This window comes from Dendrobates tinctorius, unplaced genomic scaffold (assembly GCF_039654945.1).
Source record: "Dendrobates tinctorius isolate UK_male_01 unplaced genomic scaffold, ASM3965494v1 ptg000202l, whole genome shotgun sequence".
In the NCBI taxonomy this organism is placed as follows: domain Eukaryota; kingdom Metazoa; phylum Chordata; class Amphibia; order Anura; family Dendrobatidae; genus Dendrobates; species Dendrobates tinctorius.
In genome coordinates this window covers 6858532-6879050 of record NW_027361869.1, presented here as the reverse complement: position 1 = coordinate 6879050, position 20519 = coordinate 6858532, and the positions used below count along the sequence as shown (strand labels likewise).

At 47.0% G+C, this 20519-nt stretch overlaps 1 protein-coding gene across 1 annotated transcript in view; it reads right to left on the bottom strand.

Annotated features, from left to right (window-relative positions):
• Positions 1-20519, bottom strand: part of LOC141057119 (lysine-specific demethylase 8-like) — a 58589-nt gene that overhangs the window by 35391 nt on the left and 2679 nt on the right. Inside the window, exons 2-4 of the mRNA XM_073553666.1 lie at positions 16349-16877; positions 11326-11408; positions 9782-9942 (exon numbers count right to left, since the gene is read on the bottom strand). Coding sequence (XP_073409767.1) covers positions 9782-9942; positions 11326-11408; positions 16349-16832 — 728 coding nt within the window. The 5' untranslated portion in view covers positions 16833-16877. The remainder of the gene's footprint in view (positions 1-9781; positions 9943-11325; positions 11409-16348; positions 16878-20519) is intronic.

The window sequence follows — 20519 nt, the reverse complement described above, 5'->3', positions numbered from 1 at the left end:
GACATGGAGCAGCCAAAGCGTTGCCGCAAGGAAAAAGATTTCACTCCGTCTCCTATAGCAAGCAGATTGACCATATTTCAGCAAAATGTTTCATCAAAACTGACTGTGCATAAGGCAATTCCTTTATACCCGTAAATTGTTAGAGATGTTGTCCATGTGGTTACGGCTTTGCCTCCAACCCAAGTTACTGTAGAGAGGTTGTTCTCTAGCCTTAAAATTATTAGGTCAGATTTGAGGTCATCTATGAAGGAGGATCTGATGGAGGCAATTCTATGTCTTAGAAAAAATTAATAGACTGCACAAATGTTATTTAGTATGTTTTTGTTGAAAACTGTTTTTTTGCCACTTATATAGTTTATTAAATAGTGTGTGTGTATATAATATATATATATATAATATATATATATATATATATATATATATATATATATATATATACACACATACATACATACATACATACATACACACACACACACACAGTGGCATTTAAAAGTTTGGGCATCCCTGGTCAAAATTACTGTTATTGTAACCAGTTAAGCAAGTTGAAGATGGAATGATCTCTAAAAGGGCTAAAGTTAAAGATGACACATTTTCTCTGTATTTTAGGCCAAAAAAATTATATATTGTCATTTTTTACATTTTAAAAATTACAATAAGGAAACATGGATTTTTGTGAGTACTCACCGTAAAATCCTTTTCTCCGAGACGCTCATTGGGGGACACAGAGACTGTGGTGTGTGCTTCTGCCGTCTGGAGGCTGACACTAAGTATACAAAAAAAGAGTTAGCTCCTCCTCCGCCGCATACACCCTCGCCCCCAGACCGGGCGTAACTCAGTTTAGTGCATAAGCAGTAGGAGAACGCGCCTTAAAGTCAGGCAAGAAATTGTACGTCTGAAAAAGGGACCACCCTGATCCTTACATAAGGATTTGTATAATTCAAAATAAATAGATGCCAACTGGCTAATAGGGTGGGTGCTGTGTCCCCCAATGAGCGTCTCGGAGAAAAGGATTTTACGGTGAGTACTCACAAAAATCCATGTTTCTCCTTCGTCTCATTGGGGGACACAGAGACTGTGGGACGTTCTAAAGCAGTCCCTGGGCGGGATCTTAGCTCACCCAATCCATGCTATTTTGCGCCCCTGATTAGAGGTGCGCAACTGCTGCCTGGAGAATCTTTCTTCCCAGGCTTGCATCCGAGGATGCCTGGGTATGTACGTTATAATGTTTGACAAACGTATGCAAACTGGACCAGGTAGCTGCTTTGCACACCTGTTCCGCTGAAGCCTGGTGTCGCAGTGCCCATGAGGCACCCACTGCTCGAGCCGAGTGTGCCTTGATCCCTGCCGGAACCGGCGTGCCACTGATTTGATATGATTCTTGGACTGTCAGACGAACCCATCTGGCCAAAGTCGCTCTGGACGCAGCGAGTCCCTTCCGCCGCCCTTCTGGAATCACGAATAGAGAGTCTGTCTGGCGGAATGGTGCTGTCCTTGTCACATACCTCCTAAGGGCTCTTACCAGATCCAGGGTGTGCAATGCCTTTTCTACCCTATGCACCGGTGCCGGGCAAAACGAGGGTAAGACAATGTCTTCGTTGATATGGAATGCAGAGACAACCTTCGGCAAGAAGGGGGGAGCTGGCCTTAAGACTACTTTATCCTTATAAAAAGTCAGGAACGGCGGTTTACAAGATAAAGCCGCCAGTTCCGAAACCCGCCTAATAGATGTTATCGCTACCAGAAAAACGACCTTCCTGGACAGGTAAGGTAAGGAGACTTCTTGTAACGGTTCGAAGGGAGGCTCCTGAAGGGCCCTGAGCACTAAGTTCAGGTCCCATGATTCCATCGGTGCCTTATAGGGGGGTACTAAATGTGCGACCCCTTGCATAAACGTCCTAACCTGCCAGACCGAAGCGACCTTTCGTTGGAAAAGCACCGACAGGGCCGAGACTTGCGTTCTGAGCGAACTCGGAGCCAATCCCGCGTCCAGCCCTGCCTGCAGAAAAGCCAGTACGTTGGGGATTGAAAAAACCAGAGGAGCCACTCCGCGATCCCTACACCAACGGAAAAACACTTCCCAAGTCCGATGATATACCTTCGCCGAGGAAGGCTTTCGGGCACTCACCATCGTGGCCACCACATCGCGCCTGAATCCTGCCTGTGTTAACAGCCAAGATTCAATGGCCACGCCGTCAAACACAGGGCCCCTAAGTTCGGATGGCAGATCGGCCCCTGGGACAGTAAGTCCGGCCGATCTGGGAGACGCCAGGGTACGTCCACCACTAGTTGAACCAGATCTGCATACCAGGCCCGCCGAGGCCAGTCTGGGGCCAGCAGAATTGCTGGAACCTTCTCTCTCCTTATCTTTCTGATGACTCTTGGAAGCAGAGGTAGCGGGGGGAACAAGTACGGGAGCCGAAACTGGCTCCACGGAAGCACCAGAGCGTCTGCTGCGATTGCCTGCGGGTCGAGGGATCGAGCGACGAACCTTTGAATCTTGGCGTTCTCTCTGGATGCCATAAGGTCCACGTCTGGTGTCCCCCACCGTTGGCAGATCTGTTGAAAAACCTCGGGGTGCAGGGACCACTCCCCTGCCGCGACCCCCTGTCGGCTGAGAAAATCCGCCGCCCAGTTTTCGATTCCCGGAATGTGCACCGCTGAAATTACCACGTGGTTTTTCTCGGCCCAACGCAGTACCAGCCCGACCTCGCGCATGGCTGCCTGGCTGCGCGTGCCCCCCTGATGGTTCACATACGCTACCGCTGTAGCATTGTCCGACTGAACGCGCACCGGCCGGTTTGTCAGCCAACGCTGAAAATGTTGCAGGGCCAATCGTATTGCCCGTATCTCCAGAATGTTGATCGGGAGAATTACCTCCCGAAAGGACCACCGCCCCTGGGCTGTGTGACTCTGGAAAACTGCTCCCCAACCCTGCAGGCTTGCATCGGTCGTCACCACCAACCACTGTTCCGGGGGAAAGGGTTTCCCCTGAACCAGAGACGAGTCGCGAGTCCACCACTGGAGAGACCGTCGGACCGGTGGAGACAAACTGCACCGATGATTGAGGGAAAGCAGCCTTCGGTCCCATGCTGACAAGAGCGCATGTTGAAGCGGACGGAGATGGAACTGGGCAAACGGGATTGCCTCCATCGCCGCCACCATTCTGCCCAACACACTCATGCCGTACCGGATGGATCTGGAGCCCGGCTGAAGAAGGTTCCGTACCCCCTGTTTGATCCTTTGCGCCTTGTCCTGAGGGAGGATCACCAGCCCCTGGGAGGTGTCGAAAACCATGCCTAGAAATACGATTCTCTGAGCCGGAACCAAGGACGACTTGTTCCGATTGATCAGCCAACCTAGGCGGGCCAGGGTATCCAGAGTGATACCGACATTCTCCTGGCACGCCTGAAACGACGGCCCCTTTACCAAAAGGTCGTCCAGGTAGGGTAGTACCGTTATGCCCCGAGCATGCAGGATGGCCATAACCACCGCCATTATCTTTGTAAAGACTCTGGGGGCAGTGGCCAGACCGAAGGGCAGAGCAACAAATTGGAAATGTCGCCCTCCGATCGCAAAACGTAGGAACCTCTGGTGTGGAGGAAAAATCGGGATGTGTAGATATGCATCCTGCACATCGATCGAGGCCAGGAATTCCCCTGGATCCATGGCTGAAATGACCGAACGGAGGGATTCCATCCGGAATCGCCTGACCCTGATAAACTTGTTCAGGATCTTTAAATCCAGTACTGGCCTTACTGTCCCGTCCTTTTTGGGGACTGAAAACAGGTTGGAGTAAAAACCTTGCGTCTCTTCGCTTTTCGGCACCGGGACAATGACCCCGTTGCGCTGTAGCGTCATTATAGCCTGCAACAGACCTTCCGCCTGCGATTCTGTTCCGGAGAGCCGGGAACGGAAGAAACGCCGTGGCGGGAGTCCGACAAACTCTATCTTGTACCCGGACGATATCAGTTCTGCCACCCAAGCGTCGCGTGCCACTGCGACCCAAACGTGGCTGAACCTTAGTAGGCGTCCGCCCACTCTGTCGTCCGTAGGTACGAAGTGCCTCGAGTCATTTTGCTGGAGGCTTTTGTGATCTGGCCCCCCTCGCTCTGGGCAAACGGCCTCGGCCTCTACCCAGCGGATTGGCCCTGTAAGAAACTTGCCTTTCTCTAATCTGACCATCATTTGCGGAGGTGGATGCCCTGGCCGAAGTCCACCTCCAGGAGCTACGAAAGGGCCGAAAACGCCTCTGCGTCTGCCTGAATGCCGGCCAACTTTTCTGCTGCGGTAGAAAACTACTCTTCCCCCCTGTGGCTTCTGAGATAAGCTTATCAAGCTTTTCACCGAACAACCGATTGCCTTGAAAAGGCAATGAGGTCAAGGATTTTTTAGAGATAGAATCCGCTTTCCATAATCTCAGCCATAATGCTCGCCTTACGGCGATCGCATTTGCTGCTGCCACAGCAGAACACTCGGCCGCATCCAGAGCGGCGCCGACGAGATAATCACTCGCTCCTGATATCTGATTTGTCACCTCCAAGATTTCCGCGGGCAGATCCCTGTCTTGGAGGGCCCTATGCAGAGTGTCTGCCCATGAAACCATGGCCTTAGCCACCCAGGTAGCCGCAAAGGAGGGGGCCAGAGCCGACCCTGCTGCCTCATACACTGAGCGGGCAAGCCCCTCTATGAGGCGATCAGTTGGGTCCTTAATAGAAGAACCGCTGGGTATCGACAATAGCGATCTTGATGCTAAACGTGACACCGGTGGGTCCACTACTGGCGACTCCACCCACCCTTTATGGAGTTCAGGAGGAAACGGATACTTTGCTTGCAGCGCCTTTTGCATTGCAAAGCGCTTATCCGGGTGTTCCCTATGTTTCTGGACTAGCTCCTCGAACTCCGGATGTGTGGCAAACCTTCTATGCGGACGCCTGGTTTTCTTGAAGGAGACCTTGTGACCTGAGGCCGTGGACACATCATCCTCGATCTCTAAAGTCTGGTTGACCGCCTCAATGAGGCTGTCCACCGAGTCCTGGTATCCCAGGCTTTCTGGATTCCAGGCTTCCTCCTCCTCCTCCTCGCCCTCGTCCTGATCGCTTCCTGAGCTTGGCGACAGGGAACGAGATGCCCTAAAAATCGCCGCCGACTCCCCAGAGGGCCCGGCCGACGGAGAACGAGCTCTCTTACCATGAGCTTGTCTGGTGCTGGAGCGGCCCCTAACGGACGAAGGGTCCTGAGACGTGGACAAGCTGTCTTCCGCTGGCAGACCACCATCCTTGACCCTGCCCGGGCCTCGAAGGGACTCAATTGCCTTCGTAAGGGACATCATAGAATGCGATAAAGACACTGCCCATTCTGGGGGGTCCTGACCCCTGGGCTCTGCAACAATGGGGGGCTCCTGGGCTCGCTCCGACTCACAGGCTTCGCAAAATTTACCCGGCTGCGCCTTAGGCAGCCTGACCCCACAGGAAACGCAAACAGCGTATAGGAAAGAGTGAGCTTTCCCTTTGCCAGACATATTGCAGGGTAGGGTAGGAGGAGGAGGGTAACCCCTTCCTTGACAACCAGTGCGGCACTCGAAACGGGGTTGCACTCACCCACCGGTAACGTCCCACCTCTTCCACGGGGTGCTCTGGCCGCAGCGAAAACCCTGAGACGTGGACGAGCTGCTTCACGTGCCGTCACTCGCCGGGGGCACTGCGGTGCACTTTGGAGAGAGGCGGCGGATTCCGACCGCACTCTGGCGAGGAAATGCGAGGAGGGGGGCGGGAGCCTCCGGTCACTGTGCGCGCCCGCCGCGCTCCCCGGGCCGCCGGAAGTCAGTGGGCGGGGCTTCCGGCCCCCACCGGAAGCGGCGGGCGGGCCTTGCGCGGAACTCGCGGCCCTCCCCATACAGCGGGGACCGCGGCCGCCGGCGGAGCTTCAGCCGTACTCCGGCGGGGACCTGCGAGGAGGGGGAGGAGGGCGCGCGCTCCCCGGTCACTGCGCGCCCCCCGGGCTGCCGGAAGTCAGTGGGCGGGGCTTCCGGCTACCACCGGAAGGGGCGGGCAGGCCTCATGCGGCCTTGCGGATCTGCCCATACCGCGGGGACCGCGGCCGCCGGCGGGACTTCTGCCGCACTCCGCATGTGGCACTACTCGCACCGGGTTCCACCGGGGAGAGAGTCGGGCCCCGTGAGAAAAAGTAACCCCGTCGGGCGGGGGAACAGACAGCCCCGCGGCGCATTCTGGAGGGTCCCGTTCCGGGGGGTGACCCTACAAACAAAGGTGAGCCTGGCCGCCGGGGGGGCTCTTTTGGGGTTCTCTCAACCCCATCCCTGGGCGGGGAGGGGGAGGCTACTGGGGGTGGATGCTTCGATCCCCTGGCTCACCTGCGCCTCCAACTGCACCCCTGGTGTCACTACCTAGGGGTGGAAGGGGCCAACCTGAAATCCCGCGTTGCAGGAGAGTAACAAAACGTGGAGTCCGTTGGGGATCGCCCATCGCTCACACGTGCTCGCCCGTTGTAGTTCATGGGGAAATCGAATCCTCTCATCAGGATGCGTTGCCCCTCTTTACAAAATAAAAAAGAAAAAATGGTTGTCCCAGATGTGTCCCTCGGTGCGGGAGAGAAAACACGTGGAGGACTACTCACACGTGGTCGCCCGTTGATGATTTGGGGAGATCGGACCCTCTCTATAGGATCCGTCGCCCCTGTCTTATCTTCAAAGAAAGGAAAAAAAAAAAAAAAAAAAAAAAAACCTAGTCTGGAGCTCCAGACTGCGTGTGCCTCCATCAGACACTAAGCAAAAACTGAGTTACGCCCGGTCTGGGGGCGAGGGTGTATGCGGCGGAGGAGGAGCTAACTCTTTTTTTGTATACTTAGTGTCAGCCTCCAGACGGCAGAAGCACACACCACAGTCTCTGTGTCCCCCAATGAGACGAAGGAGAAAATAGGCCAATGCAAAAGTTTGGGCATCCTGCATAGTTAGTACCTAGTAGCACTCCCTTTTAAAAATATCACAGCTTGTAAACGCTTTTAGTAGCCAGCCAAGAGTCTTTCAATTCTTGTTTGATGGATTTTCATCCATTCTTCCTTGGAAAATTCTTCCATTTCTGTGAGATTCCTGGGTCGTCTTGCATGCACTGCTATTTTGAGGGCTAGCCACAGATTTTCAATGATGATCGAATCGGGGGACTGTGAGGGCCATAGAAAAACCTCTAGCTATCGCCTTTTGAGGTAGTCTATTGTGGATTTTGATGTGTGTGATCATTATCCATTTGTAGAAGCCATCCTGTTTTCAAATTCAGCTTTTTTTTTTTACACATGGTGTTATGTTTGCATCAAGAATTTGTTATTGACGCCATTTTTCCCTCTACCTGTGAAATGCTCCCTGTGCCATTGTCTGCAACACAACTCCAAAGCATGATTGATCCATCCCCATGCTTAATGGTTGGAGAGATGTTCTTTTCCTGAAATTCTATGCAATTTTTTCTCTGCACATACCTTTGATCATTGCGACCAAAGAGTTTTATTTTAACTTCAACGATTCACAGGACTTGTTTCTAAAATGCATTGGGCTTGTTTAGATGTTCTTTTGCATACTTCTGATGCTAAATTGTATGGTGAGGGTGCAGGAGAGGTTTTCTTCTGATGACTCTTCCATGAAGGCCATATTTGATAAGGTGCCTCTGAACAGTAGAACAATTACCACAACTCCAGAATCTGCTAAATCTTTCTGAAGGTCTTTTGCAGTGAAGTGGGGGTTCTGATATGCCTTTCTAGCAATCCTACAAGCAGCTCTCTCTGAAATTTTGCTTGGCCTTCCAGACCTTATCTTGACCTCCACTGTTTTGAAAACGCTTTGCTATCTTCTTATAGCCTTCTCCTGCTTTGTGGGCCTCCACCATTTTCATTTTCAGAGTGCTAGGCAGCTGCTTAAAAGAACCCATGGTGGCTGTTTTTTCGCACAAGGTTGGAGGAGGCTATGTGTTTCTAAACCTGTGGAATCTGCATCAGCTGGCCTTTCCTAACATTGAGGGTGAACAAGCCATATCCCTTACAGGCTAATTAAGGTCAGAAACCTTGGTCAAAGTTATCTGAGCACACAAATCTCCAAAGGTGCCCAAACTTTAGCATCGGACCATTTTTCGTTTGTCATTTTTTCACATTTTAAAAATTACTAATGTGTATTACTTTTTAGCCTAAAATACAAAACAAATGTGTCATCTTTAACTTTAGGCCTTTTAGAGATCATTTTATCTTCAACTTGCTTAACTGTTCACAATAACAGTAATTTTGACCAGGGGTGCCTAAACTTTTGCATGCCACTGTGTGTGTATAATATATATATATATTATACATACATACATACATACATACATATATATATATATATATATATATTGACCAGCACCTCCTAGTGTGAACACGTGCAAGCTGCAAAAACTGCACAATATAGAGAAAAAGAATACAGCAGCACATGTACATGAATCTAGGCCATGTGAAAACACTGAAAAACATTATAACCATTCAATTTAGATAATAATCCTCAAAAATATTTTTTTCAAAAACCATTTTTTTTTTTATTTACAGTAATATAAAAATGAAGGTTCTTAGTGCACAAATTGGTCAATTCATGTAAGCCCACCAACCACGGCAAGGTGACCTCCCCTGATGGGTCCCTGCTCTACCGTACATAAGCCACTTCTGGGCCACCAGCCTTTTTCTCTATATTGTGCAGTTTTTGCAGCTTGCACATGTTCACAATAGGAGGTGCTGGTCAGGTTTTTTTTTTTTCTATTTAGTTGCTGGATGCTAGCTGCCTCTAGCCTGATCTTGCACCCCTCCCATTGGCCTTGCAGGTGGCCGCAATCAGCTATACCTGCCCATAAATTGTAGGCTTAGCCCGGTAGTGACATGTTTGTCCAAAATTGTAGGCTGGTGGCCCAGAAGTGGCTTATGTACGGAAGAGCAGGGACCCATCAGGGGAGGTCACCTTGCCGTGGTTGATGGGCTTACATGAATTGGCCAATCTGTGCACTAAGAACCTTCATTTTTATATTACTTTAATTAAAAAAAATGTTTTTTTGAACAAAATATTTTTGAGGATTATCTAAATTGAATCGTTATAATGTTTTTCTGTGTTTTCACATGGCCTGAATTCACGTACATGTGCTGCTGCATTCTGTTTCTCTCTCTCTCTATATATATATATATATATATATTTTATGTATAAAATCGATATTACATAGTGTATTGCATATTTACAATGTATTCGTTTTTTGTGTTCTAAAGTTGTATTCTAATAAATATATATTATGTTCTAAATATCTTGATCATTGTATCATAAAAATGATTAAATGTCTGATGTTCACATTGTACTACAATAAATTTTTCACTTAAATACAAGCAATATATGTGGGAGTCGGAGTCAGAGTCGGTGTAAGGGAAATTGAGGAGTCGGAGTCGCAGGTTTGGTTTACCGACTCCACAGCCCTGCTTTTCAGTACACTTGGAAACTACTGGTCTCCTATAACCCCACCGCAGACAGGGCTTCCCACGAGGCCGAAGATGGCGGTGACAAAGGCTTTCAGGGTTGCGGGTAGGGTGAATGGAGGGGATGAGAGTCTGAACTACCACTCACACAGATGGTAACGATTTAAACTCGTCTTTCAGAAATTAAAGGTGCATCTAAATGGTTAACAGCAGCATTCAGAGCAAGTTAATTGACACCCGCCATGTACATAGCACTCTACGCTGCTGGGCCTGCTCCTTACACCCCGATGTACCATCTTACCTCCATTTCTTCATGCATGGCCAGTGATCGATGACCCCATCCAATATTACAGCTTTCTGGGGTATCAGGTAATTGCGCCTGAAGTGTTCCAGTGAGGGGCAGCGCACTGTAGGAATTGTGGTATCGGCACACAGGACCGGGGAGAGTGGACGGGGTATTTTCTGCACAGAGAAATAACCATAAGATTGTTACGCCACCATCTTCTATAAAACACACATTGGGACTCATTTATTATAATGGTCTCCGTTTCCCATAGCAACCAGAGATCAGCTTCCATTTTGTTTTTTTAAACAGATTTAGAAAAATCAAAGCTGATCTGTGATTGGCTGGAAGGAACAGAGACAGTTTTAACAAACTACAACATCTCACAAACAAATATGTCTAATCTCTAAGGTCGGTTTCACACGTCAGTGGCTCCGGTCCGTGTAGTGACAGTTTCCTCACGTACCGGAGACACTGACACACGTAGACACATTAACATGAAAATGTCTCTGCACATGTCAGCGTGTTTTCACGGACGCACGGTCTGTGTGTAAAACATGGAGACATGTCAGTGCTTGTGGGAGCGCACAGTCCGCAAAACGTGCTGAACATGGCACACGGAGAACAGTTCACACTGTAAATGGAAGCAGCGGGCGCAGTGATGAGCGTTGACGTCACTGCTAGTTAATGAGCATGCGCCGGCTGCTACCATTCATTCCCCAGTAGTTTACAGTCCGAGCGGTCGCATTAGCATCACTCCGCCAGTAAATTGATTAACCCCTGAGATGGATTTACGCCATGAGACTTGACTAATTGTGGGACAGGTATGGGATATTGTTAGTTTATTATTTTACACTTTTTTACAGAACGATGGCGTCGATATGGAATTAGGAGTATAATAAAGCTTTAAACAATGTGTGTAGTGTATTTTTTCATTAAAATACTTTGCTCTAATTGTGTGTGTTTATTTAACCCTTTTCTTACAAATAGGATTAGTAATGGAGAGGTGTCTTATTGACACCTCTCCATTACTAATCCGGGCTTAATGTCACCTTACAATAGAAAGGTGATATTAACCCCTTATGACCCCATTTGCCACCACTACAGAGCAAGTGGGAAGAACCTGACAAAGCTCCAGAAGAGGAGCATCTAATAAATGCGCCTTTTCTGGGCAGCTGTGGGCTGCTGTTTTTATGCTGGGGGGGCCAAGATCAATGGCCTCTTACAAGCCTCAGAATAGCAGCCCCCCGCTGTGAGTTTTGCCGGCTTGGTTTACAAACAGAGGGGGGCCCAACGTCAGGGTTTTCATTCATTCTTCTCTCCTGCTCGCTGTTGCCAGCAGAGCAGGAGAGAACAATGACAGCCGCGTTCAGCACCAGCCGCTGGGGAACAGCGCTTACTGTAGCACTTCTTCCCCGGTGGCCTCCTGTGTGGTCCTGATGTGGCACACGGTTGCCACATGGAGGTACCACATATCCACATGGACACACGGCCAGCTCCGATAACGTTTTTTCCGGTACCGGAATTATCTGGACGTGTGAGACCACCCTAAGAAAAACTACCTCTGGGATTTGGCCGTTTGGTTCCACATCCACCCGATGCCCTTGAGTATCTCTCAGACGTTTCTGTCTTCTGTGGGTCAGGACTGAAAGAGAGGAAGGAAATATCAGCAAATGAACAAACAGATGAAAAGTTTCACCAAGATGGATCAGATTTAAGTTAAACTTGAAAATAAAATAACAAAAAAAGTTTTACCTGAAGACAGAATTAGTCATCTTTTTATTTTTGCAAATCACACTATGTGGTATAGGGCCATCTATGCAAGATGTTCATAAGCTGCTTGGACAAACTAGATTTTTGGGCATCCAATTGTCAGATGAGATTCAATGTGGAGAAATGTAAAGTTTTGAACTTGGGCACTAACAATATGGGGGGGGGGGTAAAATTAGGTGAGTCACTGGTAGACAAGAATCTGGATGTGCAAGGGAGTAAAACTAGAAGAGTTACTGGTAGGGAAGGATCTGGATGTAGGGGAGAGAAAAATTAGGAGAGTCACTGGTAGAGAAGGATTTGGGTGTAGGAGGGAGTAAGGGCCCCGTCACACACAGCGATCTCGCTAGCAAGATCACTGCTTAGTCACAACTTTTGTGACACAACAGCAATCTCACCAGCGAGATCGCCGTGTGTGACAGCGATCAGCGACCAGCCCCCCTGCCGGTATCGCTGATCGCTGCAAGAAACCTCTGGACATTTTTTTCGTCGCTGATCTCCTGCTGGCCAGCACGCATCGCTGCGTGTGACAGGCGGGAGACCAGCGATCAGGTGAAATGAAAAAAAAATAAAAAATATTGTTATTCTCACCTTCCGGCGTCCCGCGCAGTCTTCCCGCCTCTCTCCACGCTCCGGTCCCAGTAATCCTTTGCAAGAATGACCGTGAGACTTTGCCATCCAGCGAGAACGGACGTCATCGCGATAATTCTCGCAAAGGATTACTGGGACCGGAGCGTGGAGAGAGACGGGAAGGCTGCACGGGACGTCGGAAGGTGAGAATAACAATATTTTTTATTTTAATTTATTTTTGACATGAATATTTCATCAGCTCTAACGAACACAGTGATGCCGCGCGCTCGGCGTCGCTGTGCTAATCGCTGGTGAAGCTGTCTGTTTGACAGATCACCAGCGATCACATAGCGACTCACCAGCGATCCTGACACGTTGATATCGTTGTCGGGATCGCTGGTAAGTCGCTATGTGTGACTCCAGCTTAAGACTAGGAGAATCTCTGGTACAGAAGGATCTGAATGTATGGGACAGTAAAATTAGGAGAGTCACTGGAAGAGAAGGATCTGGATTTATTTGTGGATCACAGGCTATATAACTTGCAATGTCAAGTAGCATTATATTGTCATGTATTAAAGGGGGCATGGACTCGCGAGACAGGGACAGGATATCACAAGCTTACTAGGTTTTAGACTATGATCGCATGCTTTTGCTGTGTTTTCTTTCTGCAGGCAAAATAAGATCTCTTGGCAGCAAAGACACTTCTTACAAAAGGCAGGATTTGGTGTGTTTCTGATGCATTCTTGCTGAACATTACAGCTGTCATTTGTCTACAGTACATGTTTCATAAAGTTAGTTTTATTCACCAAAAACACACGGTTGTGTCTTTTTTGCACTCTCTTGTTGCTTTCTATGGTAAAAAGAACTGACACGCTACAGATTTTTTTTTTTTTTAAAGCGGCAGTTTTCCAATTGAGTCAGGGCAAAAAAAAAAGCAAGTGTGTGCATAAGATTTCTGAGATTTCATAGCTTTTGCTAGTACTGTGAAGATCTTAATTTCCATTAAAAAAAAAAAAAAAATCCTGTAAAAAATACAATGTGTGAGCATAGCCTTTAGCACCAGTTCAGAGAAAGAATAGCCAAGGTAAAAAAAGAAGAGCCACAAAACTGATAAGAGGCATGGGGGATATTAACTATGATGAAAGATTAAAATAATTTAAGTCTTGAGAAGAGAAGGAAAATATGATGTAAATAAATAAGACACCACAAGGGGGCACTTCTGCCTGGACCATGCTGCATTAAAGGGGTTATCAAAGTCTGTTTCATTTCTTTTTTGTACTATGAGTGTAAGTAGTAACAGGCCTGTTCTACCCGGCGCCGGCTCATAGCGGTAACGGACCACTCTGAGACGGCAAAGATTTCCAGCAGACTGAACAGGCAGGTAATCAGCAACTACCTGCAAGATCTTAGCTTCATAATAGAAAAAATAAATAGAAAGTCCAGGATAACCCCATTTATTTATGCACCGTAACCCCTTCCCTTTTTTCTTTCCCATCCCTCAACTGAAATTAATAAAGAGGTTCGGACTGGCTCATCGGAGAACAAGAGGATTCTCCGGTGGGCCCAGGCACTGACATTTGCTGGCATACAAGGTCGGCAGCTGCCTAGGACCCCCGCTGCCCCAGTCAGTGGCTTGTCTCCAATAGCGGCACACTACACAGCTGCAATAAGGCACGAGTCAGGAGAACCCGCTGCCGTTGGAGCAAAAGGTGACAGGGGCAGATTGCTGCGGCTAAAGCCTGTGCCCGATGCTCAAGAGCAGTGAATATTCTCTCCTTTTCACGCGCCTGCCTCCTGCCACCCGCTGCTGCTCCCCAGCATTCCACTATATCGGCAGATGCCAATACAACTGAAAGCAATAATGGAGGAGAGCGCGTCAGATAACGCTCCCCTCTCCCATCATTCCCCTCTGACACAGCTGATGCGCGATCACGTCCCTTCATCGTGTAACCGCTGTGTGTCGGGCAGACTACAGTACAGCTGCTGAGACGGAAACAGACCGGGATCAGCGGGGGGAACGAGGAGGAGAGATGAGTATTGAACCTATTGTTTGCTATATAAACTAGTGAGTGAGTACTGATGGTCATAATACTGTGCAGGGGGCTATATTATATTCTATAGAAGGGGGGCTGCATTATATTCTATGGAGGGGGAGGCTGCATTATACTCTATGAGGGGGCTACATTACATTCTATGGAGGGGGGGGGCTGCGTTATACCCTATGAGGGGGCTATATTATATTCTATGGTGGGGGGCTGCATTATATTCAATTATATTCTATGGGGAGGCTGCATTATATTCTATGGAGGGGGCTACATTATATGCTATGGGGAGGCTGCATTATACCCAATGAGGGGGCTACATTATAATCTATGGGGAGGCTGCATTATACTATATGAAGGGGCTACATTACATTTTATAGAGGGGGGCTACATTATATTCTCTGGCGCTGCTTTATAGTGTATGAGAGGTCTACATTATATTCTAGGGGGGAGAAACTTCATTATACCCTGTGAGGTGGCTGCTTTATACTATATTAGTGGGGCTGCATTATATTATATGGGGATGGCTACATTATACCTTATGAGGGCTGCATTATATTCTATGAGGGGGCTACTCCAACAGCTGCTATATCATTAAGATGTGTGCTACCTTATATTATACCCTGATATTAGCGTTTTTACCGCACAATTGGTGGTTTTGTATTTATTTTTATGCAGCTACATAGTCGGCACACCATAGAAAATCATTCTTGGGTTCCAAGGTGCACCAGTCCGACGCTGTTAATAAACGTGTATTTTTTCAACTGTACCATTTAACTTTTCAAAAAAAAAAAAAAGTTTATGGCCATGGGGACCAATTACATCCAGGGTTGTCTAAGGACGTAACTAGAAATCATGGGGTGTCATAGTGGACATACCAGAAAATGCCATCTATTTATGATTGAAGGGGGCTGGACCTCTGAGATCCCCTCCAAAAGAGGATGAAGGGGAGTTACTGCACTTGCCGTGCAGAGAATTGCAGCCCCCTTCCCCTTGAATAAAGCTATGCTTCCGCTCCCCTGCACAGTGTGTGGCTATAATACTGCAGCGGGAAAACCGGTTGAGCGGCAATAGTACCTATTTAGAGCTGTATGCCCTTTTATTTTTCAGGACGGAGCTGTGGGTCCCACTGGTTGTCATAGGTCTTCATGTATCAGATAGGCATGCTCCTTTAACCCCTTAATCACCCACGAGCCGCTAAAAGCAGCGAACAAACTAGCTCCGTTCGCTGCTGTTTAACCCCTTAAATGCCGTTACTAATTTCCAACAACGGCATTTAAAACAGTTTGAACAGTGTGCGGGCTTCCGATCAGCCGCACGTCGGCCCATCACACAATGCTTTTAACCCAGAATCAGCGCCAGTCGCTGCACTCGTCCCTGCCCAAAAAAGATAACAATGGTTTATGTACCCTAAAATGTCACCCATAAAAATTACAGCTCGTCACGCAAAAAGCAAGTTGTCCTGCAGCTCCATCCATAGGAACAAAAGTTACTGGTCAGAAAATGGCGACACAATCCAACCTTACAAAGTCAGAAATTTCAAAAGAAATAAAAGAAATAATATATTCCACTTAGAAGGATGGTATCGCCACAGTCACACGGAGAATCATATCACCGCAAAATGAATGCTGTAAAAATAAAACCAATGGTGGATTTTTTGTTTCCTCTCCGCTACCATTACACTTTTTTTTTCCTTTTTTTCCGGTGTCATTTAAAACTTCAATTTGTCCTGCAAAAAAAATCATGCCCTCATATATTTGTATTGACGGATAAAAAAAAATTACATGAAATTAAAAAAATTAAATAAAAATGTACTTGGCTCTTGGAAAGTGGCCTCTGGGGGGGGGGTTAGAAAAGAATAATCCTATCACTAGCGTTCATGGCATGGCAGCACAGTACATCCCACCTAAAAAATTGGGGGCCCCAACTCTTACATGGCTGCTGATAAGTCAAGTTGCAAAGGCTCCGCCATAGCTGTGGTCATCCATATTGACTACTGTTATGTAAAGAGTTCGCACTCCCCATGGATCCACATGGTAAGAGCGCCTGCTCTGGGACTTATGTTCTTCAAACGGAAAAGGGTTTCAGAGACGGGACCCTCAATTATTAGGGATAATTCTTTACAAAGGCTTCCCATCTGAGTAGGTGACGGCATGCAGCTAGGTGCTTCCCACTGACTCCACATTACCCATGGATGAATTACCTGTTGTGGACTTTGGAGGCCGCACAGAGTCCTTGGAGAGCGAATCCCTCAATATTTGGATTATTTTACTTATCACATTGTCCATGATCTCAGCTCCCAGGAGCAATGACATGTCACACACCCGCAGAACCTCGTCCTTACTGAATACCGGCTCCCCACAATCCCCGACCACTTTAAACAGGCAGCCATAAGAATACGCAATCCTCCAGTCCCGGGACACGTCCCTCCAGTTACGGCCATTCAGCTTCTCCCAGCTATAGTCCATAATCATCTCCCCCAGGTGTCCACACCGGCCCAGATCACACGTATAGACGCAGGCTGCTGCCTCGTTCACACACATGACAATGGCCCCGTCCACCTCCGGGCCCAGCTGATGCAGAAACTCATCGAGGTTAGAAGGGAATAGGGACCGGATCTGGGTCCACACCGAGCTCTGCATTTGCTCCTCTAGGTTTATCCTTGAATCCTGGGCACTCTTCATCATCTCATACTGGTTCCACCAGTTACATACTGGGTCCCGCTGTCACCCCTGTGAATAGAAAGAAAAATATTCACCAATACAACATATATGGCTCGTTACATCAACGCTTCCCTTTGTAACAAATCATAGAGTGATGCAATAAGTCGTACTAAGGAGGGGGTGGATGTATGAAGCGGGCTCAGGTGCTGAGCCCACTCCATACACTGTAGGTGCCAGGTGCAGGCGCCCAATTCTCCTTTAGCGCAGCCAAATATTTATGGTAAGGGTATTTTCCCAGTTGCTTGTTTTCTTGCCCTTTTGATCCCATGGTGCTGATGGGGGCTATGACAGGGGGGCCTGATGAACGCCCCAGTTTGTTTCACACACACACAATTATATATATATATATATATATATATATATATATATATATATTTTTTTTTAACACTAAGAGTATTCTAGTGTATAGTACAATTGAGTAACTGAATGCAAGTCTCCAAGGGAGGAAACAAAAAATAAAGTTTGGAAAAGTTAAAAAAGACAAAAAAAGAAAGTTCAAAACACCTCTCACTTCCACCCAGAGAAAATATAAAAAAAAAAAAAAAAAAAAAAATACATGTTTGGTATCGCCAAGTTCAGAAAAGTCAGATCTATCAAAATATAAAAATAATTACCCCAATCAGTAAACACTGTAAATGGGAAAAAATTCAAGAGTGCCAAAATGCCGTAACAAGTAGTCAAAAAGTGAAGTTTATCCCAAAATGGTACTAATAAAAATGTTCTCTCGCCCCGCAAACAAAAGTCATCGGACGAAAAATAAAAAAAATATTATGGCTGTCGGAAAATAGCGACACACCTCCTTTTTTTTTTTTTATACAAACTTCAGATGTTTTATTCCACCACTAAAATAATAATAATAATAATTAATAATAACTAGATGTGTATTTCCTGAAGGAAGTACAGATAGTGCTTTGAAATTGTGCCCGGGCTGCCCCTTTAACCCCTTTCTGCCATCCGACGTACTATACCGTCCATGTGCCCTGGGCCCCTATGCCCATGGACGGGATAGTACGTCGGCGCGATCAGCGGCGCCCACGTGGTGAGCGCCGCTGATCGCGGCCGGGTGTCAGCTGATTATCACAGCTGACACCCAGCACAATGTGTCAGGGGCGGTCACGGACCGCCCCCGACACGTTAACCCCTTGCACACCACGATCAAACATGATCGCGGTGTACCGGGGGTTAAAGGGAAGCATCGGCAGGGAGGGGGCTCCCTCCGTGCTTCCCTGAGCCCCCCACGGCAGCGCAATGTGCAGTGCTGCTGCGGGGGGCTCCTTTCCTCCAGGCCCACGAATCCAAGATGGCGACGGGGGCCTGAGGAAGCTGGCTTCCTCAGTGCCTGCAAAGCGCAGGCATGAGGAAGCCTTCTGCAGTGCCTGTGTCAGATCGCTGATCTGTCACAGTGATCTGTCACAGGACAGTGATATCCCACCTGGGACTATTTAATAAAGTAAAAAAAAAAAATAAAAAAAAAAAAATCGCCAAATAAATTAGAAAAAAAAAAAAAATATTCCCCCAATAAATGCATTTTTTGGAAATAATAAAAAAAAAAACAATAAAAGTACACATATTAGGTATCGCCGCGTCCGTAATGACCCGCCCTATAAAACTGTCCCATTAGTTAACCCCTTTAGCGAACCCCTTAAAAAATAAAAATAAAAAACGAACCAAAAAATAATGATTTATTATCATACCGCCAAACAAAAAGTGTAATAACGCGCGATCAAAAAGACGCATATAAATATCCATGGTACAGCTGAAAACGTCATCTTGTCCCGCAAAAAACGAGCCGCCACACAGCATCATCAGCGAAAAAATAAAAAAGTTATAGCTCGCAGAATAAAGCGATGCAAAAATAATTATTTTTTATATAAAATAGTTTTCATTGCATAAAACCGACAAAAACATAAAAAAACGACCTAAGTGAGGTATCGCTGTAACCGTACTGACCCGAAGAATAAAACCGCTTTATCAATTTTACCGCACGCGGAACGGTGTAAACGCACCCCCCCAAAAGAAATTCATGAAACGCTGGTTTTTGTTCATTCTGCGTCCCAAAAATAGGAATAAAAAGCGATCAAAAAACGTCACGTGCCCGAAAATGGTACCAATAAAAACGTCAACTCGTCCCGCAAAAAATAAGACCTCACATGACTCGGTGGGTCAAAATACGGAAAAATTATAGCTCTCAATATGTGGTGATGCAAAAACTATTTTTACAATAAAAAGCGTCTTTTAGCGTGTGACAGCTGCCAAACATAAAAACCGCCATAAATAGTAAATCAAACCCCCCGTTATCACCCCCTTAGTTAGGGAAAAATAATAAGATTAAAAAAAATGTATTTATTTCCATTTTCCCATTAGGGTTAGGGTTAGGGCTAGGGTTAGGGCTAGGGGTGTGTTGGGGTTAGGGTTGGAGTTATAATTGGGGGGTTTCCACTGTTTGGGCACATCAGGTGCTCTCCAAATGCAACATGGCGTCTGATCTCAATTCCAGCCAATTCTGAGTTGAAAAAGTCAAATGGTGCTCCTTCCCTTCCAAGCTCTGCCATGCGCCCAAACAGTGTTTTACCCCCACATGTAGGGTATCAGCCTACTCAGGACAAATTGCAAAACAATTTTTGGGGTCCAATTTCTCCTGTTACCCTTAGGAAAATAAAAAATTGGGGGCAAAAATATCATTTTTGTGGAAAAAAATGATTTTTTTATTTTCACGTCCGAGTGTTATAAACTTCTGTGAAACACTTGGGGGTTCAAAGTGCTCACCACACATCTAGATAAGTTCCGTGGAGGGTCTAGTGTCCAAAATGGGGTCACTTGTGGGGAGTTTCAATAGTTTAGATACATCAGGGGCTCTCCAAACGCACATGACACCCGCAGACCATTCCATCAAAGTCTGCATTCCAAAACGTCACTGCTTCCCTTCCGAGCCCCGACGTGTGTCCATACAGTAGTTTTCTCCCACATATGGGGTGTCAGCGTACTCAGGCCAAATTGGACAACAACTTTTGGGGGTCCAATTTCTCCTGTTACCCTTGGGAAAATGAAAAAATTGGGGACTAATTGATCATGTTTCTGGAAAAAATACGATTTTTTTATTTTCATGCCCTGGCATTATAAACTTCTGTGAAGCCCTTGGGGGTTCAAAGTGCTCACCACACATCTAGGTAAGTTCCTTAGTGGGTCTAGTTTTCAAAATGGTGTCATTTGTGGGGGGTTTCCACTGTTTAGGTACATTAGGGGCTCTCCAAAGGCAACATGACACCCGCAGACCATTCCATCAAAGTCTGAATTCCAAAACGTCACTACTTCCCTTCCGATCCCCGACGTGTGCCCATACAGTAGTTTTCTCCCACATATGGGGTATCAGCATACTCAGGACAAATTGGACAACAACTTTTGGGGTCCAATTTCTCCTGGTACCCTTGGGAAAATAAAAAAATGGTGACTAAAAGATCATGTTTGTGGAAAAAATACGAATTTTTTATTTTCACGCCCGGGCATTATAAACTTCTGTGAAGCACTGGGGGGGGGTCAAAGTGCTCACCACACATCTAGATAAGTTCCTTAGGGGGTCTAGTTTCCAAAATGGTGTCATTTGCGGGGGGGTTTCCACTGTTTTGGTTCATCAGGAGTTTTCCAAACGCGACA